Below are 24,218 nucleotides of genomic sequence, written 5' to 3'. Positions count from 1 at the left end.
ATACCACGCGCGGTCTAAAGGGAAATGACACTGCGTCACAGAACACCTACCAGTTGGCTGCGTGGTGACGTAGGCCCGCGCAGCGCGCCAGCGTAGCGTGCCCGGACATACCAGCGCGGGGAGGAGCCAACAGTTGACTCGCCCAGACCAAGAGGCGCCCTGGCAGACATCTTGGTGGATGCCGGTGCTTATGCGCGCCCGGGCTACGCTGTCGGCGCGCGCGCGGCAGCTGGGGAACGAGGCGCCAGGTAGGAGGGCGCTCTCGATTCCCACAAACTAAATTTCGATCGTACCCCTACGGTAGACCATTCCGAGCAGTCAGCGACCACCACTGCCTGTGTTGGCTGGCGAATTTTGAGGATCCCTCTGGTTGACTAGCAAGATGGAGCCTTAGGCTACAAGAGTACGATATTACTGTGGTATACAAATCTGGGAAAAAGCACAGCGATTCCGACTGCCTGTCACGCGCACCAGTGGAGACGAATGAGCCGGAGGAAGAAGACTTACCGTTTCTAGGCGTCGCCCAGGCATCAGAAATCGCTCAACCACAAAATGACCCTGATTTGCTGCCGCTTATACAGCGTTTCCAAGGACTCAACGTTAAAGTTCCGCGCACTTTATCCTTCGTTCTGTCTTCGAGAAGGGGTCCTTTACAAGGGGAACTTCGAGCCCCATGGTGACAAGTTTTTACTCATTGTACCTGCACCTTTACGAAACGAGATTCTGCCAACATCTGGACATATAAGTGTCAGTCAGCCGTACATTCGCCAGAATTCCTCTAAAATACTACTGGCCAAAACTGTTAGCATCAGTCCAGCACTATGTGAAAACTTGCCGTGAGTCTCAAAGACGCAAAACTCTATCCGTGAAACCTGCAGGCCTCCTCCAGCCAATAGAACCACCGGATGCCCCTTTCCAACAAATAGGTATGGATCTCCTAGGCTCGTTTCCGACATCGACTGCTCGCAAGAAGTGGATAGTCGTAGCCACGGACTATCTCACTCGTTACGCTGAGACAGGCTCGCTGTACAGGGCAACACATCTTGAAGTTGTCAAGTTATTCATCAACAACATAGTCCCCAGACATGGTGCACCCCGCATCGTAATTACAGATCGTGGCACAGTTTTTACTGCAAACCTAATGAAATGTCAGATGCGAATGACCCATACAGACCAGAGAAGTACTACGGCATACCATCCTCAAACAAACAGCCTAACGGAGCGCCTCATTAGAACTCTGACTGATATGCTTTCAATATATGTCGACGTCGAATATAAACTGTGGGATGAAATATTGCCCTACATCACGTTCGCATATGATACATATAATACAGCCGTTCAAGAAACAACGCGAGTGACACCATTTGAACTTGTATTCGCCTGAACAGTTACCACTCCACTGGATGCCATGTTACCACTTGATGGTGAAAGCAGTAATTCACCCGACCTAGACGACTTCTTGCAAAGAGCCGAGGAAGCACGATAGATGGCGAGATACAGAATACTCCGCCGTGGGATCGAATCCCGGCTGCGGCGACTGCATTTCCGATGGAGGCGGAAATGATGTAGGCCCGTGTGCTTAGAATTGGGTGCACGTTAAAGAACCCCAGGTGGTCGAAATTTCCGGAACCCTCCACTACGGTGTCTCTCATAATCAAATGGTGGTTTTGGGACGTTAAACCCCACACATCAAATAAAAAAAATCAGAATACGCCGCCAACAACGTATCGACTCCTACAGGTACAATCATCGTCGTAACGAAGCGCATTATCAACTAGGTGACAAAGTATGGATATGGACCACAGTGCGTCGCCGTAAACTTTCTGAAAAATTTCTTAGCCTATACTTCGGGACTTACGAAGTACTCCACCGTGTAAGCGATGTAACGTACCAAATCAAATGCGCTATACACGGGAGCTCAAAACGCCGCAACCCTACAGAGGTTGTTTGTACATGTAGTCCGGATGAAGCCTTACTATGAAATATCATCGGAAAACCAGTGACGCCTACCACGAATCTATTCATTGCCTGACGCATCGGGATGATGCGTATAAGGAGGGGGATTATGCCGCGACATCTGGCCTGCATTCAAACAACGCGCCCATCAACGCGCGCACAGGGACATACATGCGCGCCGTCTAGTGTTGCACAGAGATGACGATGATGGCCCGAGCACCCAGCTGGACCCGGCTGATGTGCGCCACGCGCTCGGGACTGCTCTTGAAGACGAAGAAGAAGGTGAATATCTTTGGTGTTCGGCTGTCGCATTCTACGCTGATAGTCTCTGAGTTGTGGGCACAGGTGCGCCCTTCAATAAATATGTTTTATTACACCCCCGAGTCCTTCAACATCGTTACAATATGAATACGAAATCCTGTGAGCTGATTCAATGTGGTTTTCATTACACTTTTATGTCTCTTTTTTGAAATGTTTCAATGACGTGTTATATGTTTACAAAACTTAAACGCTTGCTCAAATAAAACGCGCTCTCTGGGAGGACACGTCTGTGTCAACAGTGCAATGTGTTCTCTGATGTACTGATTTATTAACCTGATTGCGATACCTTTACTTTGGTCCGGGATTTATTCTAACCGTGGTCACCATAGCATGCAACGGTCCTTTTTTGGGCGGTACATTTTGGACTTCTCAGAACATTTAAATACCCTGGAAAATGCTTCCATGTTTCCCATTGGAATATTGATCCTGAAAGAAAATAAAAAAGTTGCAGATGTAGCTGATTGAAACGACAAAATATTGTTAGAGTATTAGTGGACATCTTATTCATGTTATCTCGGCTCTTAAAGCGCTGCGGTGTTCAAGTCATTATGGTGTTTGGATGCCGACCTGTAGGTCGCGGTATTGAGTCCCAGCCACGGCAGTTTCGTTTCCATGGAAACAGCAAAAAGCCCGTACACATAAATTTAGGTGCACGTCAAAGAACCCCAAGTAGTCAAAATTTCTTGAGCCCATTGCTACAATGCCTCCCATGATCATATTGGAGTCATATAGACAGAACTTCAAGGGCAGGAAAAGAAAAGCGGAAAAAAGAAATTATTGCGATCTCCGCATGTGAATCTCACAAGATAAATGTTGCGATGTATCTTACTTCCCAGTTTATTAATTTGTGTAAAGTCTCTGAGGAGCAGAAAACAAAAATTTGACGTTGCTGAGAGAAAGATACAGGCACAAAATTCTTTCCGGTATCTAGCAGTGCATGACAAGTTCAGCATATTCTGCTCTACAGTAAGCTCCTTTTTCCACTCACTGTCATCTGTGGTGCACACTTGGGCACACTAGGCTGTGGTATGCCGGTAAGTGCATCATGTGACAGAAAATATTTTATTATGTACATGACAGAGAAGTCGCAATTCTATGTCATTACTTGCGAATTGGTTTCGTCATGCATTCACAAACTCTTAGCAAACTTTATGTGCCAGTCTGAGGAGACGATAATGAGATAGATAGATAGATAGATAGATTGATAGATAGATAGATAAATAGATAGATAGATAGATAGATAGATAGATAGATAGATAGATAGATAGATAGATAGATAGATAGATAGATAGATAGATAGATGGATAGATAGATAGATAGATAGATAGATAGATAGATAGATAGATAGATAGATAGATAGATAGATAGATAGATAGATAGATAGATAGATAGACAGATAGATAGATAGATAGATAGATAGATAGATAGATAGATAGATAGATAGATAGATAGATAGATAGATAGATAGATAGATAGATAGATAGATAGAAAAGTTGCGCTAAATACTTGCGTTACGACGAGTTACCAAGTAGCTTAGCAATGAGTGTCGCTGCCCAACATTACGTGGAAGAAGCGCTTAATCGCACAAAGCATCACATCATATGAATTACGCAATGAGTGGGTGATTTAAAACTTTCCACCTATTACAAGAGACTCAGTCGTAACTTATCTAGATCAGCCAAAGCACCAACACAGTCTGCACCTAGGTAGTACGCATATTGCCTTATGGGCAATAGGTCTACCTGGATATGTGCAGTATAGTCAATTGTGTTTTGAGTACGTAGCAACTTTGTGTAATAGGCATGGATCATAACGTAGTAAGTACTTCTCAAGTTTTTCTGCACTGCACGTAGAGAGAGTTTACAGCGGGCTCTGAGGATGCTCCCCCAACTTACGTTAAGACTGTTCTATACCTGCTGCACAGGTCTGTTGCTTTCTACATAACTGGTCACTAGATATAGCTGCATGAGTACGTATTATCTGACGCAAGAAGCTGGGAATTTACGAATGACATAATTGAGTAAGCCTTAAAGCTGTTCGGCTGCTGTGTGGGTACAGTGCATAAATGTACGATTTGGCACAGTCGCAGATACATCACCTATCCACACCCGTTTGTAGCAGAAGTTCTCGTAACGACACTTGCATACAATTTGGAATTTGTTGGGGTAAGTCATAAGCTTTCTTGTTCCATGGCTAAATATATGAACGCCATAACAAATAGGTTTTCAGGAGAATCGGAATAACTTCAGGTGATTAAGCCACCGATTTCTTCCCCTAATCGCAGTCCAGCCTTTCTTTCAAGTTGGTATACGCAAAATATTCACGCTGATGTCAGTGGCGTAGCTAGAAAGTTGAGCACTATGTCCCCTACCCCTTGATGCTTTCCCCTATGGCATTTAATGGACAACATGACAGGCAGCCACATCTGCTTGCCCAGACCCCACTTCAGACCAAAGTGGGCCTCCTTGCCGAGAAAATAATTATTGTTATGTCCATAACGAATCGGCTTCATTCTTGCGATATTTTATTCCGAAAGGGTCATTCAGCACTGCATAAGCCACGAGACCATTCTGCGGCATCATTTCCGGTGCTTACAGCCATGAGTTACCTAGTTTCCTTTTCATTGAGTAAAATTCTTGCGTACGCACTTGCGGCTCCAGAGTGTCAATAACTTTTTTTCTTGTGCTATGTCATCGTGATAGTACTCAATATGACGGATCGAAATCTGAATACGAACAATGGTATTGTAATTAAACACTGCATGTTTCCTAACAATACTTCTTTGTTATAATTTTTGGTACGAAAATTACTTGCCATTTTTTTTTCAAAGAATGCGTTATAATGATTCTTAAATATTGTTTTTTACACACCATTAGTCAAACAGAATGATTGTTGTGTAATAATTGAACCCAGTTAAAACAAGAGCATTTAAGAGCAGTCCAGAAGAAACGAACCTGTATTGGTTTGGTGAGTGTGGGTCGTACTGTATAAGCTCTCGTAGATATCCTTCGCGAGCCTTGTTGCACCACACCTGTGGTTGAGGTCAAAATAGCACATACAATAGAGCATTGGGTGTTTTCCAGACCATGCTGTTTTTTTAATCAACCCCTAAATTTCTCGATCTTGTATAATCAAGTAGATTATTCGAAAAAACGCGGAAGAAAAAATAGCATATGTTATCACAAAAAAGCACGAGGACCAATAATAAATGTACTTTTACAACACGACCGTCAGTTCTACTTTGAACAATCCACTGAAAAAGATGTCTACGAAAAAAAGATGAAAGTTTTTCTGCGTGACACACCAAATATCGGCAGGTGTCTCAGTCGTTATACTTGCTATCGTTACTCAACTTCCTTGGCAAAATTTTTGTCATTTAAGATTGAGGAAAATCTTTTTTTTGTTCACAGCATATGCTTTCTATTTTCTAAAGTTTCTGTCATTTGTGACCAAACCACTATTTCGCAATGAAACTGACTGCCCACTTCCGTGCATTGATATTTTTTCAAAGACGAAGTCAAGTATATTTCAAAATATTTATAATTCATGCAACAATTTTGACGGCTTTATTCCCGCTCCATACATGGTTGGATTGTGAGAGTTGGCCGAGTAAGTTTCTAAGCGTCGTGTTTTATTCGCTGCACCACTTTACGTTAGAAGCTCAAATTTTTTTAATAATAGAATCACAAAGATAATTATGTCACAGTGTTATATTCAGGTACTTTCTTAAAAGAAAAATATATGGAATTTGAACGCTGAATAATACTGCATAACTAATAATAATACTGCTAATACTGCGTAAAAAACCATGATGTCCATTGAGTTATTTGTAACGACCACGTTTATTATTGTCATTTGCTCTTAAAAAGTTTAGTAAACTGTTAGCGTACCATTGCATTTGATATGAAGAACAACTGCTTTCCAGACACGTTTTCCAAGCCCTCCAGACGTGTGTCCTCATGATGCTGTTCTTTGAGCAGATTGTCGTAAGCCTGAAAGGTGGGGAGTGGCAAATTTCAATTTCGCGAGGCAACTAAACTCCTCATCTCTCACATCACCAAGTCCTCCCAACACAATACGTGGAATAGCATACTATGCTCAATATTCGAAGGGGCCATGCAACACTTTTTTACGTGGCTATGGAATGAATTTACTAAAGCAGTTAATTGCCTCACAAATTCACCACCACAAAACGTTTTTAAATCCGTCCAGTACGAGCGGAGTTGGGAATGTTTTTCGCACAATGCAACTGCATTCTCTCGTCCGGGCGAAAGTACTCGAAGCTAAGCAGGGAGAGATGGAACAGGGAAAGCAAATACGTCACGCACGCCTCGTGACCTTGAGAACTTTTTCGCAATTTTTTTCTTCGAATACGCGGCTTTTCAGTGCGATCACGCGTGCACGCGTGGGCAATTCGCAGCGTGGCGCGGTGATCCCTTTATAACGGCCAAGGGCGCCATGTTCAAATCAACCAATGGCTGATTCAACGGCTGTGACGAGCGGCTGTTACGCTTCTTCCGGGATTTGTGGACAAAGAGAAAGCAATTTTCGTACACTTTGATAATTTATTGTTAATTGCGGGCCACCTGGTGCTCTACAATATTTGGTTCACTTGTTCTTCGTAGCCTCTACTAGCGATGGGCAGCGCATTCCGACCATGCGCACGAAGTGTTGCAGGATCCCTTTAAGATAACTAGCTTAGCAGACACGTCCGCTTTTGCATTGTTGAAGGCGCTACTAGCCTATCAAATGCTGAATGTTTTCAAAAGTTTGTGTGTAGGCAGTTGAGCATTAAAAAGTAAAAATATGGTTCAAATTCAATGCACCCTTCCACTTTATTCATCCGGTTAACGCAAGAGCTAGTTAGTCAGCTTGGTTGACACAGAACAAAAAAAAGGTATTATTACAGACTGACCTTGAAAGCAGTCCTGATGCCCCCGTTGTCGGCTATATTTTCTCCTACTGTATTGTTCCCGTTTAGCTACAGTGCATGAAATGAAAATGATATATTACTGTAAGCAATCTACCAAGCATTACTTACATGAATAATGCTCACAATATATATAATGCGTCGGGCACAGCAGGCTGTAAGCTTAGAGAATTGACTCTCGGAGTGCACACAGGAAGAAAGAACCGCCCAATCACTGCTCATACATCCTGTGGCGTACCAGTTGTTTTGCGAATGTGTGTGTGTATGTGAGGGAGGGGGGCAACCTATCTCACTCGTCTGCCGTAATATATATATATATATATATATATATATATATATATATATATATAGCTAAAAAAATCAAGCACGTAGGAAAAATTGTTTTGTAAAGGACTGACGTTTCGGCCGCGGGACCGGCCTTCGTCGGTTCGTCGGAGTGATGTATATATTCTCGTCGGAGTGACGGTATATTCTGACCGACGTTTCGGCTGGTCCACCAGCCGAAACGTCGGTCAGAATATACTCTGCAAAACCAACGTGCGTCGTACTCTATTTTCCCTTATTCTACCGGGGCCAGCATTAATTCCTTGCTGCAACTATATATATATATATATATATATATGGCCTGACACATGTCGAGAACTGGCCAGCACAGGATGAGAACCGGATGTCGATTTACACCGACATTTGGATGTGCACAGTCTTGTTTTGGGCTCAGCGTTCACAGCGTTTTGTTTTTTTGTTTGTTTGTTTGTTTGTTTGTTTGTTTCTCTATTTCTCTCTCACTCTCACAAACATCTTTCAAGGCGAGAGGGAGGCGGCAGCAACGAAGTTTGAATGTCTGTGTTAGTATAACTCATCCCCTGATGAAGGGAGGACCCCTCCCGAAAACTGTTAGGAAATAAATATATTTACCCTTGTTGGTAACGCTCGCATTGTGTCATATCCCATACCTTCTTGAAGACGCCCCGCCGCGGTAGTCTAATGGCTAAGGTACTCGGCTGCTGACCCGCAGGTCGCGGGATCAAATCCCGGCTTCGGCGGCTGCATTTTCGATGAAGGCGGAAATGCTTTAGGCCCGTGTGCTCAGGTTTGGGTGCACGTTGAAGAACCCAAGGTAGTCGAAATTTCCGGAGCCCTCCACTACGGCGTCTCTCACAATCATATGGTGGTTATGGGACGTTAAACCCCACATATCAATCGATTACCTTCACGAAGACTGACTGGTCCAATGAATTATTACTCTCAGTATATATATATATATCTATTGAATGAACATTGCAGATAGCACATTTGAAAAGGAAATTGTATTACTAACGTTTCGGCGTTAGTAAATACAATTTCCTTTTAAAATGTGCTGTCTGCAAGTTCATTCAATATAGAAAATACCCAGACCTGTCGTGCGTTCCCTTCAATTTCTATATATATATATATATATATATATATATATATATATATATATATATATATATATATATATATATATATATATATATATATATATATATATATGTATATATATATATAGAACGGCAAGCTTATAATCCATCCCCCTCAAAGGTGATTACCAGCTCTCGCGAAATCGCCTTGATGGGGTAGGGGGTAGCAATCTTGCCGCTGGTTTCATATCAGAAACAAATGGTTGTTTTGCTCGCCGCGAGATGACGCGAAAATAGAGTGTGTTTGCTCTCGCTCCCGCTTGAACACGCTGCCAGCAGCCGCCGGAGTGCGCAGGCCATGCGCTCCTGTGTTCCCTTTCATAAAAATTGACACTGTACATGTGCCCATTGAGAAAAAAATCCTTTACCTGCTTTAATGCGGCTACATTCCGTCTAACGCCGTTATGCCACGTTTGCTATAAATAACCAACTTCTTGGCGTTAATGTCTTTCCAAGCTATAAGGAATTAACATTGACAATAAAAGCTGCAACGCAATTTTCGAAAGAACTTCGTGTTTTCCCAAATAAACTACTCGCTCGCAATACTTGTTACAAAAAACAGCTTGTTACTCTCTTTTTGCGAGAACCTGTGCCCCAGCTTTGTCAACAGCCGTCTAAAACAGCTTCTAAAATATGTTAAAAACTAGTTTCTAGCATTTTTTCTTGTTAAACTTGGAGTGATAACTATAGACAGTAATATGGTTTTGTTTGAGTCTGTGGACATACGTGGCTACCTGGCCACGTCTTTCATGGCATCGAAAGCAATCCTAAGCTATTCAACCTTACCGTAAGGTTCAGACTCGTGACACTGATGCTCCCATACTGACGCTTGAAGCACAGTGCCTTTTGGTCAAACTTGGTTCGAGTTTCATTTGTCCACCACTGTTCCAACCTCCCGTTTGCATCAAACTGGCTTCCTTCAAAGAAAATAAAATCAGGCAAGAAGAAAACATTAGAATTCGTATCATTCGTATTAACCGTCAAGGAAAGAATTAAGTTAAAATTTCGGGAGTCCTTTGCCTTTTTCAGACAAAATAACAGTAAAAACTTTTATTTCTCATGAAAAAACATTTATATTTAGTGTGACAAAAAAACGCGCGGCGGTAAAATATTGTTGTTGAAGCCACTGTCAAAACACAAAAAATAACTATTTACTTTCTACTTCAAAAACACACATACCTTCACACCTTATCCAGGCATTAACACTGCAGTTACGTGTCTTAATTGGTAAAGGTGTTTTATGAGCTGAGGAGGATAATGTGCGAGAAGGTTCTCTTGTAAAGAGCATTATGTGCAGAAAAGCAGCCACCTATCAAACCCAGCGCAATGTTTGACACACAAACTACTGAACCAACTTACAAGCGAAGCCACGCAGAGGGTGCGATACAAGCGATGTGCTTCATGTTCTCCGTTTTATGGTGCATTCAGTGTTTTCAGTTCTTCCTTTGCTCGAGCTTGGTCGATACTCGAAATTTTACATGATCTAACTCAAAATAATGGAAAGTCGATGGGGACTCCTTGCTTCTATAATCCAGGAACAGCAGACTTCGGACAGGTACCCTCTTTTTTTTTTTTTGAGCGTAATATAAAGAGACACGCCCCCCCCCCCTTGACAAAGCAATGCAACCCGACTGTTTATTGTTGTAATAAACAATGGTAAAACAGCAAACAACTTGTCTCGCTGTCCCATACGGAAGTCATATTTCACGCAATGCGATTCGCATCGTCAGATTCATCAACGCCATCACTATCATCACAATCAGAAGTAGCGAATTTTATTGTTAACTGCAGGGAAAGGCCTTTCGCAATCATTTTCGCATAACTTTTTGTTTCGCAAATGTAGTTCAGGATTCGCCCAAAATGTTTCTCATTTGATCATCTCTTCTGATGATGATCATCTCTTTTGATTGGATGAAAAGCACCACCATCCCCGGTGGTGCTTCTCATCTAATGACATCTACAACTCATCCCCATTTCTTTCTTGGGCATTACGCCATGCGGCATTACACTATTACGAATACGTCTTTTTTTATATATTTACCTACTGAAGCATTGGCTCATTATGATCGCTCGCCAGTTTTTTTGTTTTTCTTATGTTTTTTTTAATGACACACCCGCAATCTTCTGTTTCATACCGTCGCCGCGTATTCCTCAAATTCGGAAGCCACTTTGCCCTTAGCCAGTGGGTTGCATGCAAGTAAAAGAAACCTTCATGTTTGTTTGTCTGAAAAAAAGAAGAAAAAAGGCAGCATATCCGCGGAGTGAATGATGGATAGTGGGGCGAAGCATCCGTCCGTCCATTCGTTCTTGCTTCCGTCCATCTAAGCGTGCGTCTGTGTGGCCGCCCATGCGTCCATCCACCCGTTCGTGCGTGTGTCTGTTCGTGCGTCCGCACGTTCATCTGTGCTTCTGTCCCTGCTTTCTACCATGCATCTGCTCCTGCGTCCGTCCATGCGTCCATCCGTCCGTGCAGCCATCCGTGCGTCCGTCCATGCATCAGTCTGTGGTGTCCGTTCGTCCATCTATTCAACACTCCAAGTACCACCATCTCGCATCTTTTCATCATATATTCCTCATATAGAAGCACAACCACCCAGCGGACATTCCAAGGAATGAACGAGAGGAGGCACACGCACACTTTCTTACGGCTTGCGCTTCGTGTCTACTTCCCACCTTTAACAACCTCGAGTTCATGGTATATACTAGTTCACTCTATTTATGGCACTGTGGCTCAACGCTCGCTAAACCTTTCTAAAACCTGGGAGGTTACGCCCAGCGAGTATAGCGCAGCAACCCTTTGTCCTCTGTGCGGTGTTGAATAATAAAAAAATTCGCAGCGTACGCGTTAACTAAAAGCCGAATTTTCCTGTCTCTCATTGCCCCTTAACAGCTGTTGGCATGTACATTGAGCACTATCTTTTATTGTTCAACAAGCACAGAAGAAATCTCTCGCCGGCACCTTTTTGGAGGTCAAAATGTTATACTTGTTACACACTACTAGAACGGCTACGAGGGACGAACGTGTGCCGCTATAAGAAGCTTCGCCCCTAAAAAAAACTTCCAGCACTGAAGTTTTATATTCAGAGCACCCACCTGTGTCATCGAAGCCGTGGGTCATTTCGTGCCCAACCACTGTGCCGATGGCCCCGAAGTTGATGGATCTGTGCAAGAATTCACATGAAATGTTATTGCCAGCATACCTTGCGTACGTTATCATCATAGTCGAGTATTTGATAACCGCCATTTACATTACACACAAAGTTTGTTGACTTAATAACGTAGCTCCTTCCTTTTCTCTTTTAGGTGTGTTATAAGTAATATTTGCGTTCTGCTTTATATGCCTTAAAGAGATTGTAATTTAGCAACCCGATTTTTTCCCTAACGCTGGTCAGCAGCTTCTGAAACAAAATGTCTGTGTCACGCATAACGTGCAGGCCTCGAAAAAATCTGGCCATACAGATATGTGGAAAAACAAAGAAGGAGGAGGGGGGGGGGGGGCAACACGTTCAAACTACATTAAGTGATTGACTTGTTTCGCGAAGCTATTTTCTTGTGTGCTTTGAAGAATTAGCTGCTTGCACAAAGCAATACAAGCTACGAGCCACCATGCCTTCCTCATCCGATAAGAACTATATATTCCTACGGCTAATGCGGATGCAATTTCAGGATTTCTTTATATTTGTACATTGTGGCCTGATCGACGTCAGTTGCAAAAACATCGCACCTCCGCTGTAGGAGCAGGGCCAACTTAACATTAGTCCATAACATTAGCTTTATAGTTAACATTAGCGCAAAGCAAACATAAGACAAGTGTTCGGTTGCATTTTGTCAGTGTTTATTCTGCGTTGTTTTAATAAACCGAATATGCACCAACTGGCTCGCATTCAATCGCTACTAAGTTGTAAGGGCCCCTTTTGCATTCGAATGCGAAAGCTTCTTTTTGTGTTTTTTTTTCTCAATCCTAGCGGTCATCCTTGTCCATCTCCGAAAATATTCCGCACTTAAGGAACCACTATAGGGCAAAATGATTATTCGTCTATTATTAAAGTACAACGACACAATTCCGAAAACACCACTTTTACAACGCCACCAATGTTTGGTAATTGAGAAACGCGCGAAAAGGAAGTGCAAGTGGAGAAGTCACCGTGAAATTCCCGCACCAAAAACCATGACGTAGAAAATTCTGAAGGCCTCTACTTGGTTCGGCATAGCTTTCACTTTATAGAAATGATGTAGAATTTCATCTGTGGGTTCCTCAGACCTAGGATACGAAGTTTCTCTAAACTTAGGGAGCCATCATCATGGAAACAGGAAAAATATGTTTTGTAATTCGTTACGTCACGTGCGGAGATTTCAGCATGAAATTCAAGACTGAAGCTTCAACCTTACTTTTCTCCGCTGATAATGATGTTCCGACGGTAAAGCTTGTCGCAATATGTTTGTCAGAGTGGATTTGATTGATGTAGACCAAGTCATTGTTTCTTTTTAGTAATTTATTGAGGTGGTTCCACATGCTCTTCAACAGTTAGGTGACCTTTGACCAAACGACGGTGTCATGAAATAACGTCATCACGTGATGTCACAAACTCTGGCAATCTGTAACGTCTCATGAAGCTTAGAAGTGTGGTGGTTTGGGCTAGTTGGTATCACCTGACGATAGTTATAGCGCGAGAAAAGAACGACGACAAAGGTCATCTCCTTCTTGTCCCATTGTCGTCGTTCCGTTCTCACGCTATAACTATCGTCGTCTCATGAAGGTCGTATGGTGACGCAATCACCCTAAGATTATTTCTCCATCACTCATTCTGGTGACAGTGCCAACACTACCGACGGCCTATTTTCGTGTTTTATGAAGGATGTGAGGTTTTTGTGGTAAAGATTGCGTGGTTGGGGACTGTATTCTGTTTGATGCTATTTACACAAGACCCCGAAACGTCCATGCTACTTCTCAACTCATGTTTTCCGTCACTTTCGCAGTCATACCGAGGAAGCTCAGGTACTGACACTGCTGCCTGTTTCCTGTTTCCAGTTCCTAAAAGTTAAGGGTGGTAGCGTAACTTCCGGTAACTTTCACATCCGGGAGAGTTGGATGAACTGAGAACAAACGCCACCATTGACGTGATTGGTACAACAGCATGTCGGCTCTAGTCCTGGCAGTAGTGGTGTTGGCGAAACAGAGAGCACAACGAAGTGGCACAGCGCGTATACACTACACTCCCCATGGTGATGCGAGCCAACACCTGACCCTGGCAATACAGCGCCGCTTGTGCAGCATCAAACAGAACCTTGTCTTTCATTAAAATTACGGTGGAGATGTGACGTCATACGTGACGTTTCTTCTTAGGTAGCAGACTCTGCCAGATGTGAACGGGACCGCGAATTCCCTATCCATGTTCTGTAGGGCACGGAAACACGTGACGCTGCTCTGCAACTATAGTCACAGAAAACTCTGAAAAAATTGATATGTGGATTTTAACGTCCCAAACCACCCCATGATTATGAGAGACGCCGTAGTGGAGGGCTATGGAAACTTCGATACTTGGGGTTCTTTAACGTACACCCGAATCTGAGCACACGGGCCTACAGCCTTTCCGCCTCCATCGGAAATGCAGCCGGCGCAGCCGGGATTCAATCCCATAACTTGCGGGTCTGCAGCCGAGTACCTTAGCCACTAGACCACCACGGCGGGGCGAAACTCCGAAAAAGCGCCGAAAATAAGTACTATACCCATTGAGTTCTGGGAAGCATAGTAACCATATTACAAAATACTCATGTTGGTTTTCAGTTACATTTCTTGCAGGGCCACGTTCCTTAATTTCGCAAAGTTAAGCAAAAGGCATTAGGCTGTTTCGTCTTTGAACTTTACCAAAGCAATTTTCATTATTAGCGAGGAAGCAATCAAAGGTTGGAATTATTGCTGTTGACATTCTTGAAGAACAAAATTACTGAACACATGAACTCTCTTCATTGATCTTTATAGAGAAAATGCTGATATAAGAGATAAGTTTCTTCAATCGAACTACACTCAGCTTTTATGGCTACACTTTTTGAATCACAGTTAATTTACTCCTCAGATCAATTACTTCTTCGTTCTCCTAACCCCTCAGATCTTTTGTGATACGTTACTAAATTTTCTCTAAATGGCGATCAATGCGAGGTAATAACTGGCATTATATGCGGTTGCAAAAAGTTTAAAAAAGAGGTATAGCTTTCTTCAAGCACAAAAATTATTTATTATCTCACCGTGGAAGGCCGTGCTGGTAGAATACTCCTTGAAGAATTCCTGTCGGGTACACTAAAAAAGAAAAAAAAGGGAGGGGCGGTAATGTTTACGCACCCCACTCTGAATCATCCGACGATCATGTTAAATAACGTACGGGGTCTGTACCTTGCGACACGCACACAACGCGAGGCTTTATGATTTAGTGTATGAAGCCATTCTATAAGGTACTCTTGTAGTATTTTTTTTCGTCCATCCTATCTATTTTCTCCTCTTCATTTCTTCCATCAGTGCAGGCAAGCAAAGTGCACGTGCGTCTTGCTGACTTCTCTGCTTTTGCTTCCTCTCTCTCTCTCTCTCTGTCTCTCTCTCTCTGAACATCATGTAACTAACCAAAAACAGTGGTAAGATTATAACAGTACATATTTTACCAATTTTTTGTTTTGTAATATGGACGTTTAATTGTTGTCGTATAAAACTGCAATTTGGCACATGCAGCAACCACACTGGAACAAGTGCTACACATGTACCTGCAATCCGGTATGTGCGATTAGAGATATCAAATCATGAAAACTAGAACAGGATAGCCTATCTGATGCAGAAACACTTCTTATTTGAGAAACCACGCCCGTGCGATTGTCTGCACTGCTCTACTCTTATAGGTTAGAGTAGGTTACTCAGCTTGAAAGCTGCGGCCAACCTATATCTGTATTATTTTATGTTTTTATTTCTTCTGGAACATATCATAATTTGTGGTGATGGTCAAGAAGGCTGCCCCGTAAGACTAATAATAATAATAATAATAATAATAATAATAATAATAATAATAATAATAATAATAATAATATTATTATTATTAATATTATTATTATTATTATTATTATTATTATTATTATTATTATTATTATTATTATTATTATTATTATTATTATTATTAGTAATAATAACTCTGGTTTTATGTCCCAGAACCACGATGTGGTTAGCAGAGATGCGACTGCCGAGGCGGGGATTGAACCCGCGACCTTCGCGTGACCAGCTCGGAACCTTACCCACAGTTCTACCGAAGCGGACTGCCACATACGATGGGCACGGTACATTTTATTGGACGAACTTGTCTGCACAGGAAATGACAACTCAAACTGCAAGCGACATGCGCTGTACACAAATAGCGCCCACCCCGCTGCGGTAGTCTCGAGGTTATGGCACTTTACTGCTGACCCAAAGGTCGTACTCTTGAATGCCGGTTGTGGCAACACCACTTTGGTGGAAGCAAAATGCTTGAAGCTCGTGTGCAGAGATTCATGCGTGCGATGAAAATTCCAAAGTGACTGAAATATCCGGTGTTCACCACCATATATCGTCCTTTATAGTGGTATCGTTTTGAGAAAACATCATCTCAAACAAAAGAGATAAAGACGAGGGGAAAGAAGAAAATCGGGCCCTTTGTGTTCTTCCCCTTTCATCCTTGTCTGTTGTGTGTGCGCTTAATTCTTTGCAAAATGTATTCATACCAACTTATTCAGCTCTCTAAGTTTTTACATCACAAATCATATCACGTTTTGCGGACATAGATTTCGCACAATTATTACTTTGAGCACTATGCACGGTATTCTGCCATCAATAATCAGGTTAAAAAACTTCTTCTTGGGCTATGGGTTGTATAACATTTCAAAAATTATTTTGAGCGCGCACACACGACACATTTACGCACACACACACACACCCAATCAGTGCCCCGTGTTTGATGTCTGGGTGTGTGTGTGCGTGGGTGTGTCGTGTGTTTGCGCTCGAATTAATTTTTTTTAATATTCAGGTCGTCGGCGAAATGCATGTATCGTCTTTTATGTACGAATGATAGGAAATCCCAGCGTTGCCGCTGTGGCTAGTGTTATTTACAAAGTAAACTCTAGAACTCATTTTGTGCACGCAGGCTTACTATATAATTTTAAAACAACGGATAAGTTAAGAAAACCCACAAGCGTGGTCAGCGCCTATTGGTTGTAGCACCTGTTCATCGCGAAACCTTATTTTCATTTCAAAAGAAAGGAATAATCACGTGCGGTGATATATTAAGCCGTTTTATGGGAGAACGAGTAGGCTCTCTGAACATTCACAACACCAAACAGTTCCTTAACGCAAGAATCAAACCACCATTCTACCAACAGCATTCGTTTTAAGTTTGTATTCACGTATAAAAGGTCGTTCTAATCTTCCTCAGCCCCCAGGTATGAGAATGTCACTCTGGTACTCAGACTGAAATGTCAGCTAATTAAGGAATACGACAACGTTCTTGGTTTAGGGCTGAGTCTTGAGCTACCCAGTGGGCCTCCAATCCTGTGCGTTCTTTGCAGAGTTAGCTATAGACCATTCCTGACTGAATGAACATTCGCCACAAAATCATGTTTGACAGTTCGTTTCTCGCAGATGTTGATATAAATTGGCCTTCATTGTTGTGTGAATTCTCTCTTAACTGAGGTTTTCTTCGCACTCGTTTATTGCTTCCTTTGTAGCTTATAGCTATCCATTTACCGACTTATATAGTAGCCCTGACGATCCTTGCATTTTCGGAGATGAACGTCTTTCAGTGCACGCGGTTATGCAATAAGGCAGACTTACCCATTTCATTCGTGGCCGGGTCGTAGAACGCGTTCACAACCGCTGCTCCGACAATCCATCTGTGTTCGAAAGCAATTCAAATAAGCAAATATTGTTCACGTAAAAATGGTTGCCACTGTGCACACTGCGCGTAGGATAATGCAGCCTAACAAGTTATTTCACACTTTTAAAAAACTCTCGGCCAGACAGAAACAAAAAAAGTTTTCAGTATCACTTAAGTTTTCTGATCACTTTATTGGTGACATTTCCCTAATCTAGACAAAAGGTGTGCGATTAACTAGGTTGAACCAGCTCCAATAAACAAAGTACTGGAAACTAAGGAAGCAACTTTTAAGCGCAGAGATACTTGACTTATGTTTTAACAACAGAGATGCATCAAAGAACGCGTATTTAATAAACGTGCGCATATGGCAGCGGACTTCACTGTTGGAATGAATTTTTGTCTGCTTTAGATGGTAAATTCTTATTGCTAAATCATATAAATGTGAAAATGATCCCAACAGTGAGTGTGTTTAGAATGACTGCAAAATTCGGTAGAAGAAACATTAGAACAGAAAAGAAGAGATGCCACGAGTTGCAGCAGTAACCTTCAGTTTTATGTTACTTGTTATTTAGAATTACGTACTTTTCAAAATCAACTTTCGATAGGAACAGCATAACTTCAACCTACTCCAAATCCTTGTTGTAAGGCTCGCGCAATTTCTCTAGCTTTTTTCTTCCGTTGTTGACTGCTATATAATGCCATATTTTCAAGAACGCGTGGGTAGGGTCCAGCTGGGGAACCTGCAAAATAACAAAAAAATTCACTCATCACATGGTATAGCTTCGCTTAAGGCAACGGTAGCTGTCCAACGATTGTCCCTCTTTTGCTTTATTGGCGATTCCAGCTAAGTTAAAAGAACACTTTTAGGAAACATGCTACTGCAAACTGAGATTTTAAGCGATTTCACTGCTCCAGGATTTTAATATTTGATGCTGTCTTCAGGCTTTTAACTACTTGTCTTCATAAAGAAAAACTCTAGGTATATTTATTATCTCTATATTTAGGCATACCTGGGCAGTCATGAACTATAAAGATACGTTGCTGCTACTAAAATAAACTTTATTTTTTGTAGCAAAATTTTTTCTTGATTATAATAGCTTCTTTACTTTTGACTGGAGTTCAACTTACCTCACAATACCGCTTTAATGTGAATTATAATTCACTAGCCTACGTTGTCCAATAAACTCTAACCACCACATCACGTTCTGGCAGCAGAGTTCATTTTTCATGGAGATCACCCCTTTCGATGCTGTGAATTAAACTGAGCTAGGTAGCCCGCAGAGTTTATTGGCACTAAGTCTGGATTGAAAATAAGTTTTTTAGAGCAATCTTTTTTTTATGCCAGGGGCGTTCAGCCTAATCTACATAAATTACTGTCTGATGACCCTTTCACGATAACACCCAGTGTGGCAATGGTGCAGTATTCAATAATTTTACTCTTGCGTTCGCCTAAAGTATACTGGCGCGGCAAGTATCGGAACGTTCGCCAGTACGCTCGGTCATGGGCCACGTGTCAACGCCGCACAACGCCTTCTCACAGCACTGCTGGTCCTTCGCGACCCTTAACCAGCACAGCGAGACCATTCGACCACGTCAGAATTGATCTTTATGGTCCTCTACCCAACACTCTTCGAGGCTACCGGTAGATTATCGTCGTCGTCGATCATTTGACACGCTACGCTGAAACATCTGCACTGCCGGCTACCACTGCGAAATACGTTGCGTCTTTTACTCTTCACCATCTAATTTTGCGGCATGGTGCACCTCGTGAATTACTGAGTGACCATGTACGCGTGGTTCTCTTGAACGCCGTCGACGAGCTGCTCAAGGAATGTCGCTCAGTTCATTGGAAAATCTCGGCATACCATCCTCAAACCAATGGCATGACAGAACGCTTTAATTGTAACCTTGGAGATATGCTTACCATGTACGCGTCGGACGATCACACTAATTGAGGCAAGGTGCTCCCTTTTGTCACGTATGCACAACTATGCGCCGCAAACAACCACTGGCTTCGGTCATTTCTTCCTCCTGTACGGACGCGAACCGTCATGCTCCATGAATACCATTCTCCCTTACAGACCAGATGTTTTCGAAGCAATGCCTGTTTCTGAAGCAGCTGCTTATGCCGAAGAGTGTTGTCAACTCGCTCGCTGGTTCACGCGCAAGACCAATGGTGCCAGACCACAATGTCTCTGCGCATAGCGCCCAATATAACCTAGGAATGTTGGTTCGGCTCTGAGTCCCGTCTACCTCTCCTGGTCTTTCCCCAAAGCTTTCGTCGAAATATCATGGCCCCAACCGTGTTTTGCGACAAACATCTCCCGTCAAGTATGAAGTTGAGCCCATTGATCTACCTGCGGACCAATGCTGCTGTGGGCGGGAAACAGTTCACGTATCATGCCCCAAACCGTGCCATGACCCCCTGTCGTGTCATTTCCTTATGTCGCCAGGTTGGTTTCTTTCTGCGCGGGGAGTAATTGCACCGGAGCATATATAGTGGTGCCAGCTCTGTGTCATCGTGAAAGGAGGCGTTAACGTCCATGTGGCTCGTGCTTGCCGGGTTCCTGCCTGAACCACTTGTTGCGGCTAACGCTTCATCAATAATAACTAGTGTTTACACGTGTACTCGCTCGTTGCAGTAAATATATAATGAAACATGGACATCACTACTACGTCAATACATTCCCAAAATTTTTTTTTTCGTGAGCAAATAAATAGCTATAGATGAAGCACCACCCAGCGCCAATCTCGATAGTACAAGCTGAGTACGTCTGAACCGCCAAGGCAGCCTCTAACTCCTCAAACTGTGACGCGAATACTTCTGGGGACCTCCTTGATATCAGTTCTTTATAACGTGATCGACAGCGGCTATATTAATTTTGAATGTAGATAAGGGAACAAACCGGGGTTAAGGATATCTTAGTAAAATTCAAGAATATGGACATGAGCCGGGCATTTAGCACGTAGACAGGATAACCACTGGTCATTAAGGGTAACTAACTGGATTCCTAGAGAAGGCCAGCGGGTTAGGGGGAGATAGGAAGTTAAGTGGGCCGATGGGATTAAGAAGTTTGCGCGTATGAAATGGCAGCAAGAACAGGACCAAGTTGACTGGCGGAACATGGGAGAGGCCTTTGTCCTGCAGTAGACGTAGTCAGGCAGATGATGATGATGATGATACCTACTACGACCAGCATGCTTTTTTAGAACGGAATCATGTTGTCGGCGTTGAAGCTGTGCGAAGCCCCAATATTCATTGGTGGTCCTGCAGAACTTTGGAAAAGTATAGTGACCCATATATCCCACCTCATATTTGCACATATGCCATTTTTTTAATTCCGGCTTTAATTATGCGTTTTCATTGAGTAATCGAAATTATTGCGGTCATCTATTGACAGATTCGCAGCACTTCCCGCAGTAGTTTCTTCTGCACCATGCGGACCAAGTCTGTTGCCTTTGTCAGATTGAGAGTGTTTCATATATGTTCCATTGGCAGATCTGGAGCAGCTCCGTCGCGAGATCCACTCCACGGAGCAACTTTTTCTGCTCCGAGAAAATCGGCGTATTCGACCAGAAGTTGTATCTGAGTGCGCCAACGAACGCCGGTCACGTCAGTTGCGTCTCGCGTAGGAGAAATCTTTCTTTGGTCGGAGCCATGGTGTCAGATACAAGCACTTAGTATCTTGCACCGTGGTCGGAGCTCACATTTTGCTAGCGTAGCATTGTTGTGCTCAGCTTGCCCACTCATGCAACAAGAGAGACGCGTGCATAGCGTTCCAATCTGACCCTGCCATTTTCTCCAGGGAAAGCGCATATGTTCTATTGGTAGATTCCCTTCTGTTGCACCTCCGCCAGAGTGGAGTGCTCTGGCGCAGAGTTCGTCGGTCACTCCACATCCGCCAATGAATGACAGCATACTACTGAGATGTTACGTGCATCGTAACAATTAGAGTGAACAAAATGCATCGACTTATAATGAAGACCAGCATTCTTATATTTCCTTTGATGACTGTTTGGTGCGCTGGTCTGGTTTGTATCGTTTTCATTGCTACCTTGCGTCTATGCAAGGTTCTGCTACCTTGCATAGACGCAAGGTAGCAGAACATACCTTGCGTCTATGCCATAAAAGTAAATCGATGGTAACAATTTCTCATACCTTTATAGGAATTATTGGGTTTACGGGGCATCCAGGCTAACCACCCTTCTGTGTAAATATCTTAAACAACAGTAATTGCGTACTCTATTGTCGTGATTATATACAGGTACTTACGTAGTGATATAGCTCTTCGAGAAATGTCATGTTCAGCCCCCATTTTGGATATGCAATTTTTGAATCCATTTGATCCAACTGAAACCAAAATAGAGCACGTGTTTTAGGCACTCATAGGTGGTTCTACGGTTATGTGTGGTCCCGAGCTGCAGTGACTTTTTAATGACCATAATATTTATTGATATAATTCAACGCATAAGTTTATGCCTGCCTGCCTGCCTGCCTGCCTGCCTGCCTGCCTGCCTGCCTGCCTGCCTGCCTGCCTGCCTGCCTGTCTGCCTGCCTGCCTGCCTGCCTGCCTGCCTGCCTGCCTGCCAGCCTGCCTGCCTGCCTGCCTGCCTGCCTGCTTGCCTGCCTGCCTGCCAGTCGATAAGTCTCCCGAGCGAAAGTTTAACGGCTTGCTCAACGCCCACCCATCTTGGTCGCCTGGTTGCGTTTATACTTGCGAACATTGTCAATATTGAGCAATATTGAGCGATTATTGGGCAAGTTTCGGTGCATATACATCAAGTGAGTATTAGGTAGTGTGTTTTCATTTAGAAAATGCGTAGATACGTAATTATAAAGACTACAGTGTTTATTACACTGCGCTGTTTAATATACGACGCTGCGAACGAAATAGCGAGTGTTTTCTACGTTTCGCTTAAGTGACATGGTGCTGCCACCTAACAGTGTAGCCCTTCACGCTAAAAAATACTTTAGTTCTTTAAATTACTGCCAGAAGGCGTTTGTATCATACGCAGTGCCTCCATACAGCGGACTATAGTCTTTCGTGTCATTTGTGGGATCAATACGGGATCAATTTTGTTGGGGCCCATTTTCTACACATTTTCTAAACTTGTCTTTAAAATTTACTCCTTCTTAACTTCATACCTTGTACACTTCAATTGAAATTGTATAAAGCAATTGTACGCTTCTTTCGCCTTATTATCTCTTGGATTTGCATTACCAAACGGCTAGCAACAACAAAAAAAGGAATAGTTGTTTCATTTACTTAAATTCTTATATAACTACGGTCTGTCGTTCAGAAACACACCTTGTTTTTGCGTTACCCAGTAGTGTCTCGTTTGGGAATCATTTTTTTTAGTTTGTTAGGGCATAAGTCTTGTATATCTCGTGAGTCAAGAATTTTGGGAGAATTGGCGAGACTTCGCGATAGTGATTCCAACCCTAAGAATTTATCGCTAGATCTAGAAATGTTTAGCCTCCTCGACTGATTTGGTGTCTTTTTTTGAATCTAGCAATTTTTGTAAGGCTCCATAGATGTGACATTACGTGGCCTGATTACTAAGTGATCGCAATATTTCAGCTATAAAAGCTGTAAAAGATGCTAATGTAGGCTATTTGATTTTTTTTTCTGTTTAAGACATCTGCACGTTCTAATGGACTGTGTAAAGGGGATATAACAGTTCTGAAACGCGAAATTATGATATTCTGACTACTGGGGAAATGTAAACTTTGTAGTGGTTAGAGTTCAGCACGCGCATATGATGAGCTCTCTGGGTGATTGCTGCACTGTGAAACAAAGAAATATTTTGTCTTGTAGTGCACATAAACACGTGTTAAGAGTATACACCCACCGCTTGCCTTCGCCGAGCAATGTCGCCCTGTGAAATAACCAGGAATATTACAGAACAGAGGGAAAATGGGACTAAAGGTTTGGTATGGTGGTACGGGTTCAATATGCCGGAAACAGTGTGCTATAAAAAAGACAAGACGACTGTCCGGGTGTTTTTCTTTCCGCAATGCCATTTACATAAAGCGAAGAAGTCACTAATAAAGTTGACCATACAGGGAGCTCATCAAAAGTACAGAGGAAAGACGGTGTTATCAGCCAGTATTATAGTGCCCACTTACATCTACTGAAAATATTGCTACAGTGATAGCAAATGTGGAAAATTAAAAATAGACCACCAGCTGTCAAGCTGCAAATACAAGAAAGACACTACAGACTTACGGTTGACCTGAATGATTATATATATATATATATATATAGTGAAGGTATGGGATATGGCACAACGGGAGCGTTGTCATTAAGGATAAATATATTTATTTCCCAACAGTTTCGGGAGGGGACCTCCCTTCATCAGGGGATGAGTTATACTGACATGAACTTCCTTGCTGCCGCGTCCCTCTCGCCTTGAAAGACGTTTGCGAGAGTGAGAGGGAACTGGAAGAAGGAAAAAAAGAGAGAAAAAAGACGAAAAAAGAAAGAAAAGAAAGAAAGTAAAAAACAGGAAGAACCACTGTCAACGCTGAGAGAAGCCAACTGTCCGTCTACATCCACCTACGGTTCATATCACGTGCTGTTCAGTTCTTGGCGTGTGTCGGGCCACCCAAGATTGTCGCCGCGGTGCCGGGAGGGTCCGGGACGGCGTGCCTAAAGAAAGGGGTTTCCCCGTAATTGGTCGTTTGGTCGT

At 42.8% G+C, this 24,218-nt stretch overlaps 1 protein-coding gene across 1 annotated transcript in view; it reads right to left on the bottom strand.

Moving 5' to 3' along the window:
• Window positions 1-2,525: 2,525 nt before the first annotated feature.
• Window positions 2,526-24,218, bottom strand: part of LOC119181034 (neprilysin-1-like) — a 65,988-nt gene continuing 44,295 nt past the window's right edge. Inside the window, exons 14-23 of the mRNA XM_075874756.1 lie at window positions 21,799-21,876; window positions 18,153-18,265; window positions 17,483-17,541; window positions 14,890-14,941; window positions 11,740-11,807; window positions 9,433-9,563; window positions 7,193-7,258; window positions 6,168-6,269; window positions 5,232-5,308; window positions 2,526-2,703 (exon numbers count right to left, since the gene is read on the bottom strand). Coding sequence (XP_075730871.1) covers window positions 2,598-2,703; window positions 5,232-5,308; window positions 6,168-6,269; window positions 7,193-7,258; window positions 9,433-9,563; window positions 11,740-11,807; window positions 14,890-14,941; window positions 17,483-17,541; window positions 18,153-18,265; window positions 21,799-21,876 — 852 coding nt within the window. The 3' untranslated portion in view covers window positions 2,526-2,597. The remainder of the gene's footprint in view (window positions 2,704-5,231; window positions 5,309-6,167; window positions 6,270-7,192; window positions 7,259-9,432; window positions 9,564-11,739; window positions 11,808-14,889; window positions 14,942-17,482; window positions 17,542-18,152; window positions 18,266-21,798; window positions 21,877-24,218) is intronic.

Source organism: Rhipicephalus microplus, chromosome 10, assembly GCF_043290135.1.
Source record: "Rhipicephalus microplus isolate Deutch F79 chromosome 10, USDA_Rmic, whole genome shotgun sequence".
NCBI classification, from domain to species: Eukaryota; Metazoa; Arthropoda; class Arachnida; order Ixodida; family Ixodidae; genus Rhipicephalus; species Rhipicephalus microplus.
This window is presented reverse-complemented; position numbering and strand designations above follow the sequence as displayed.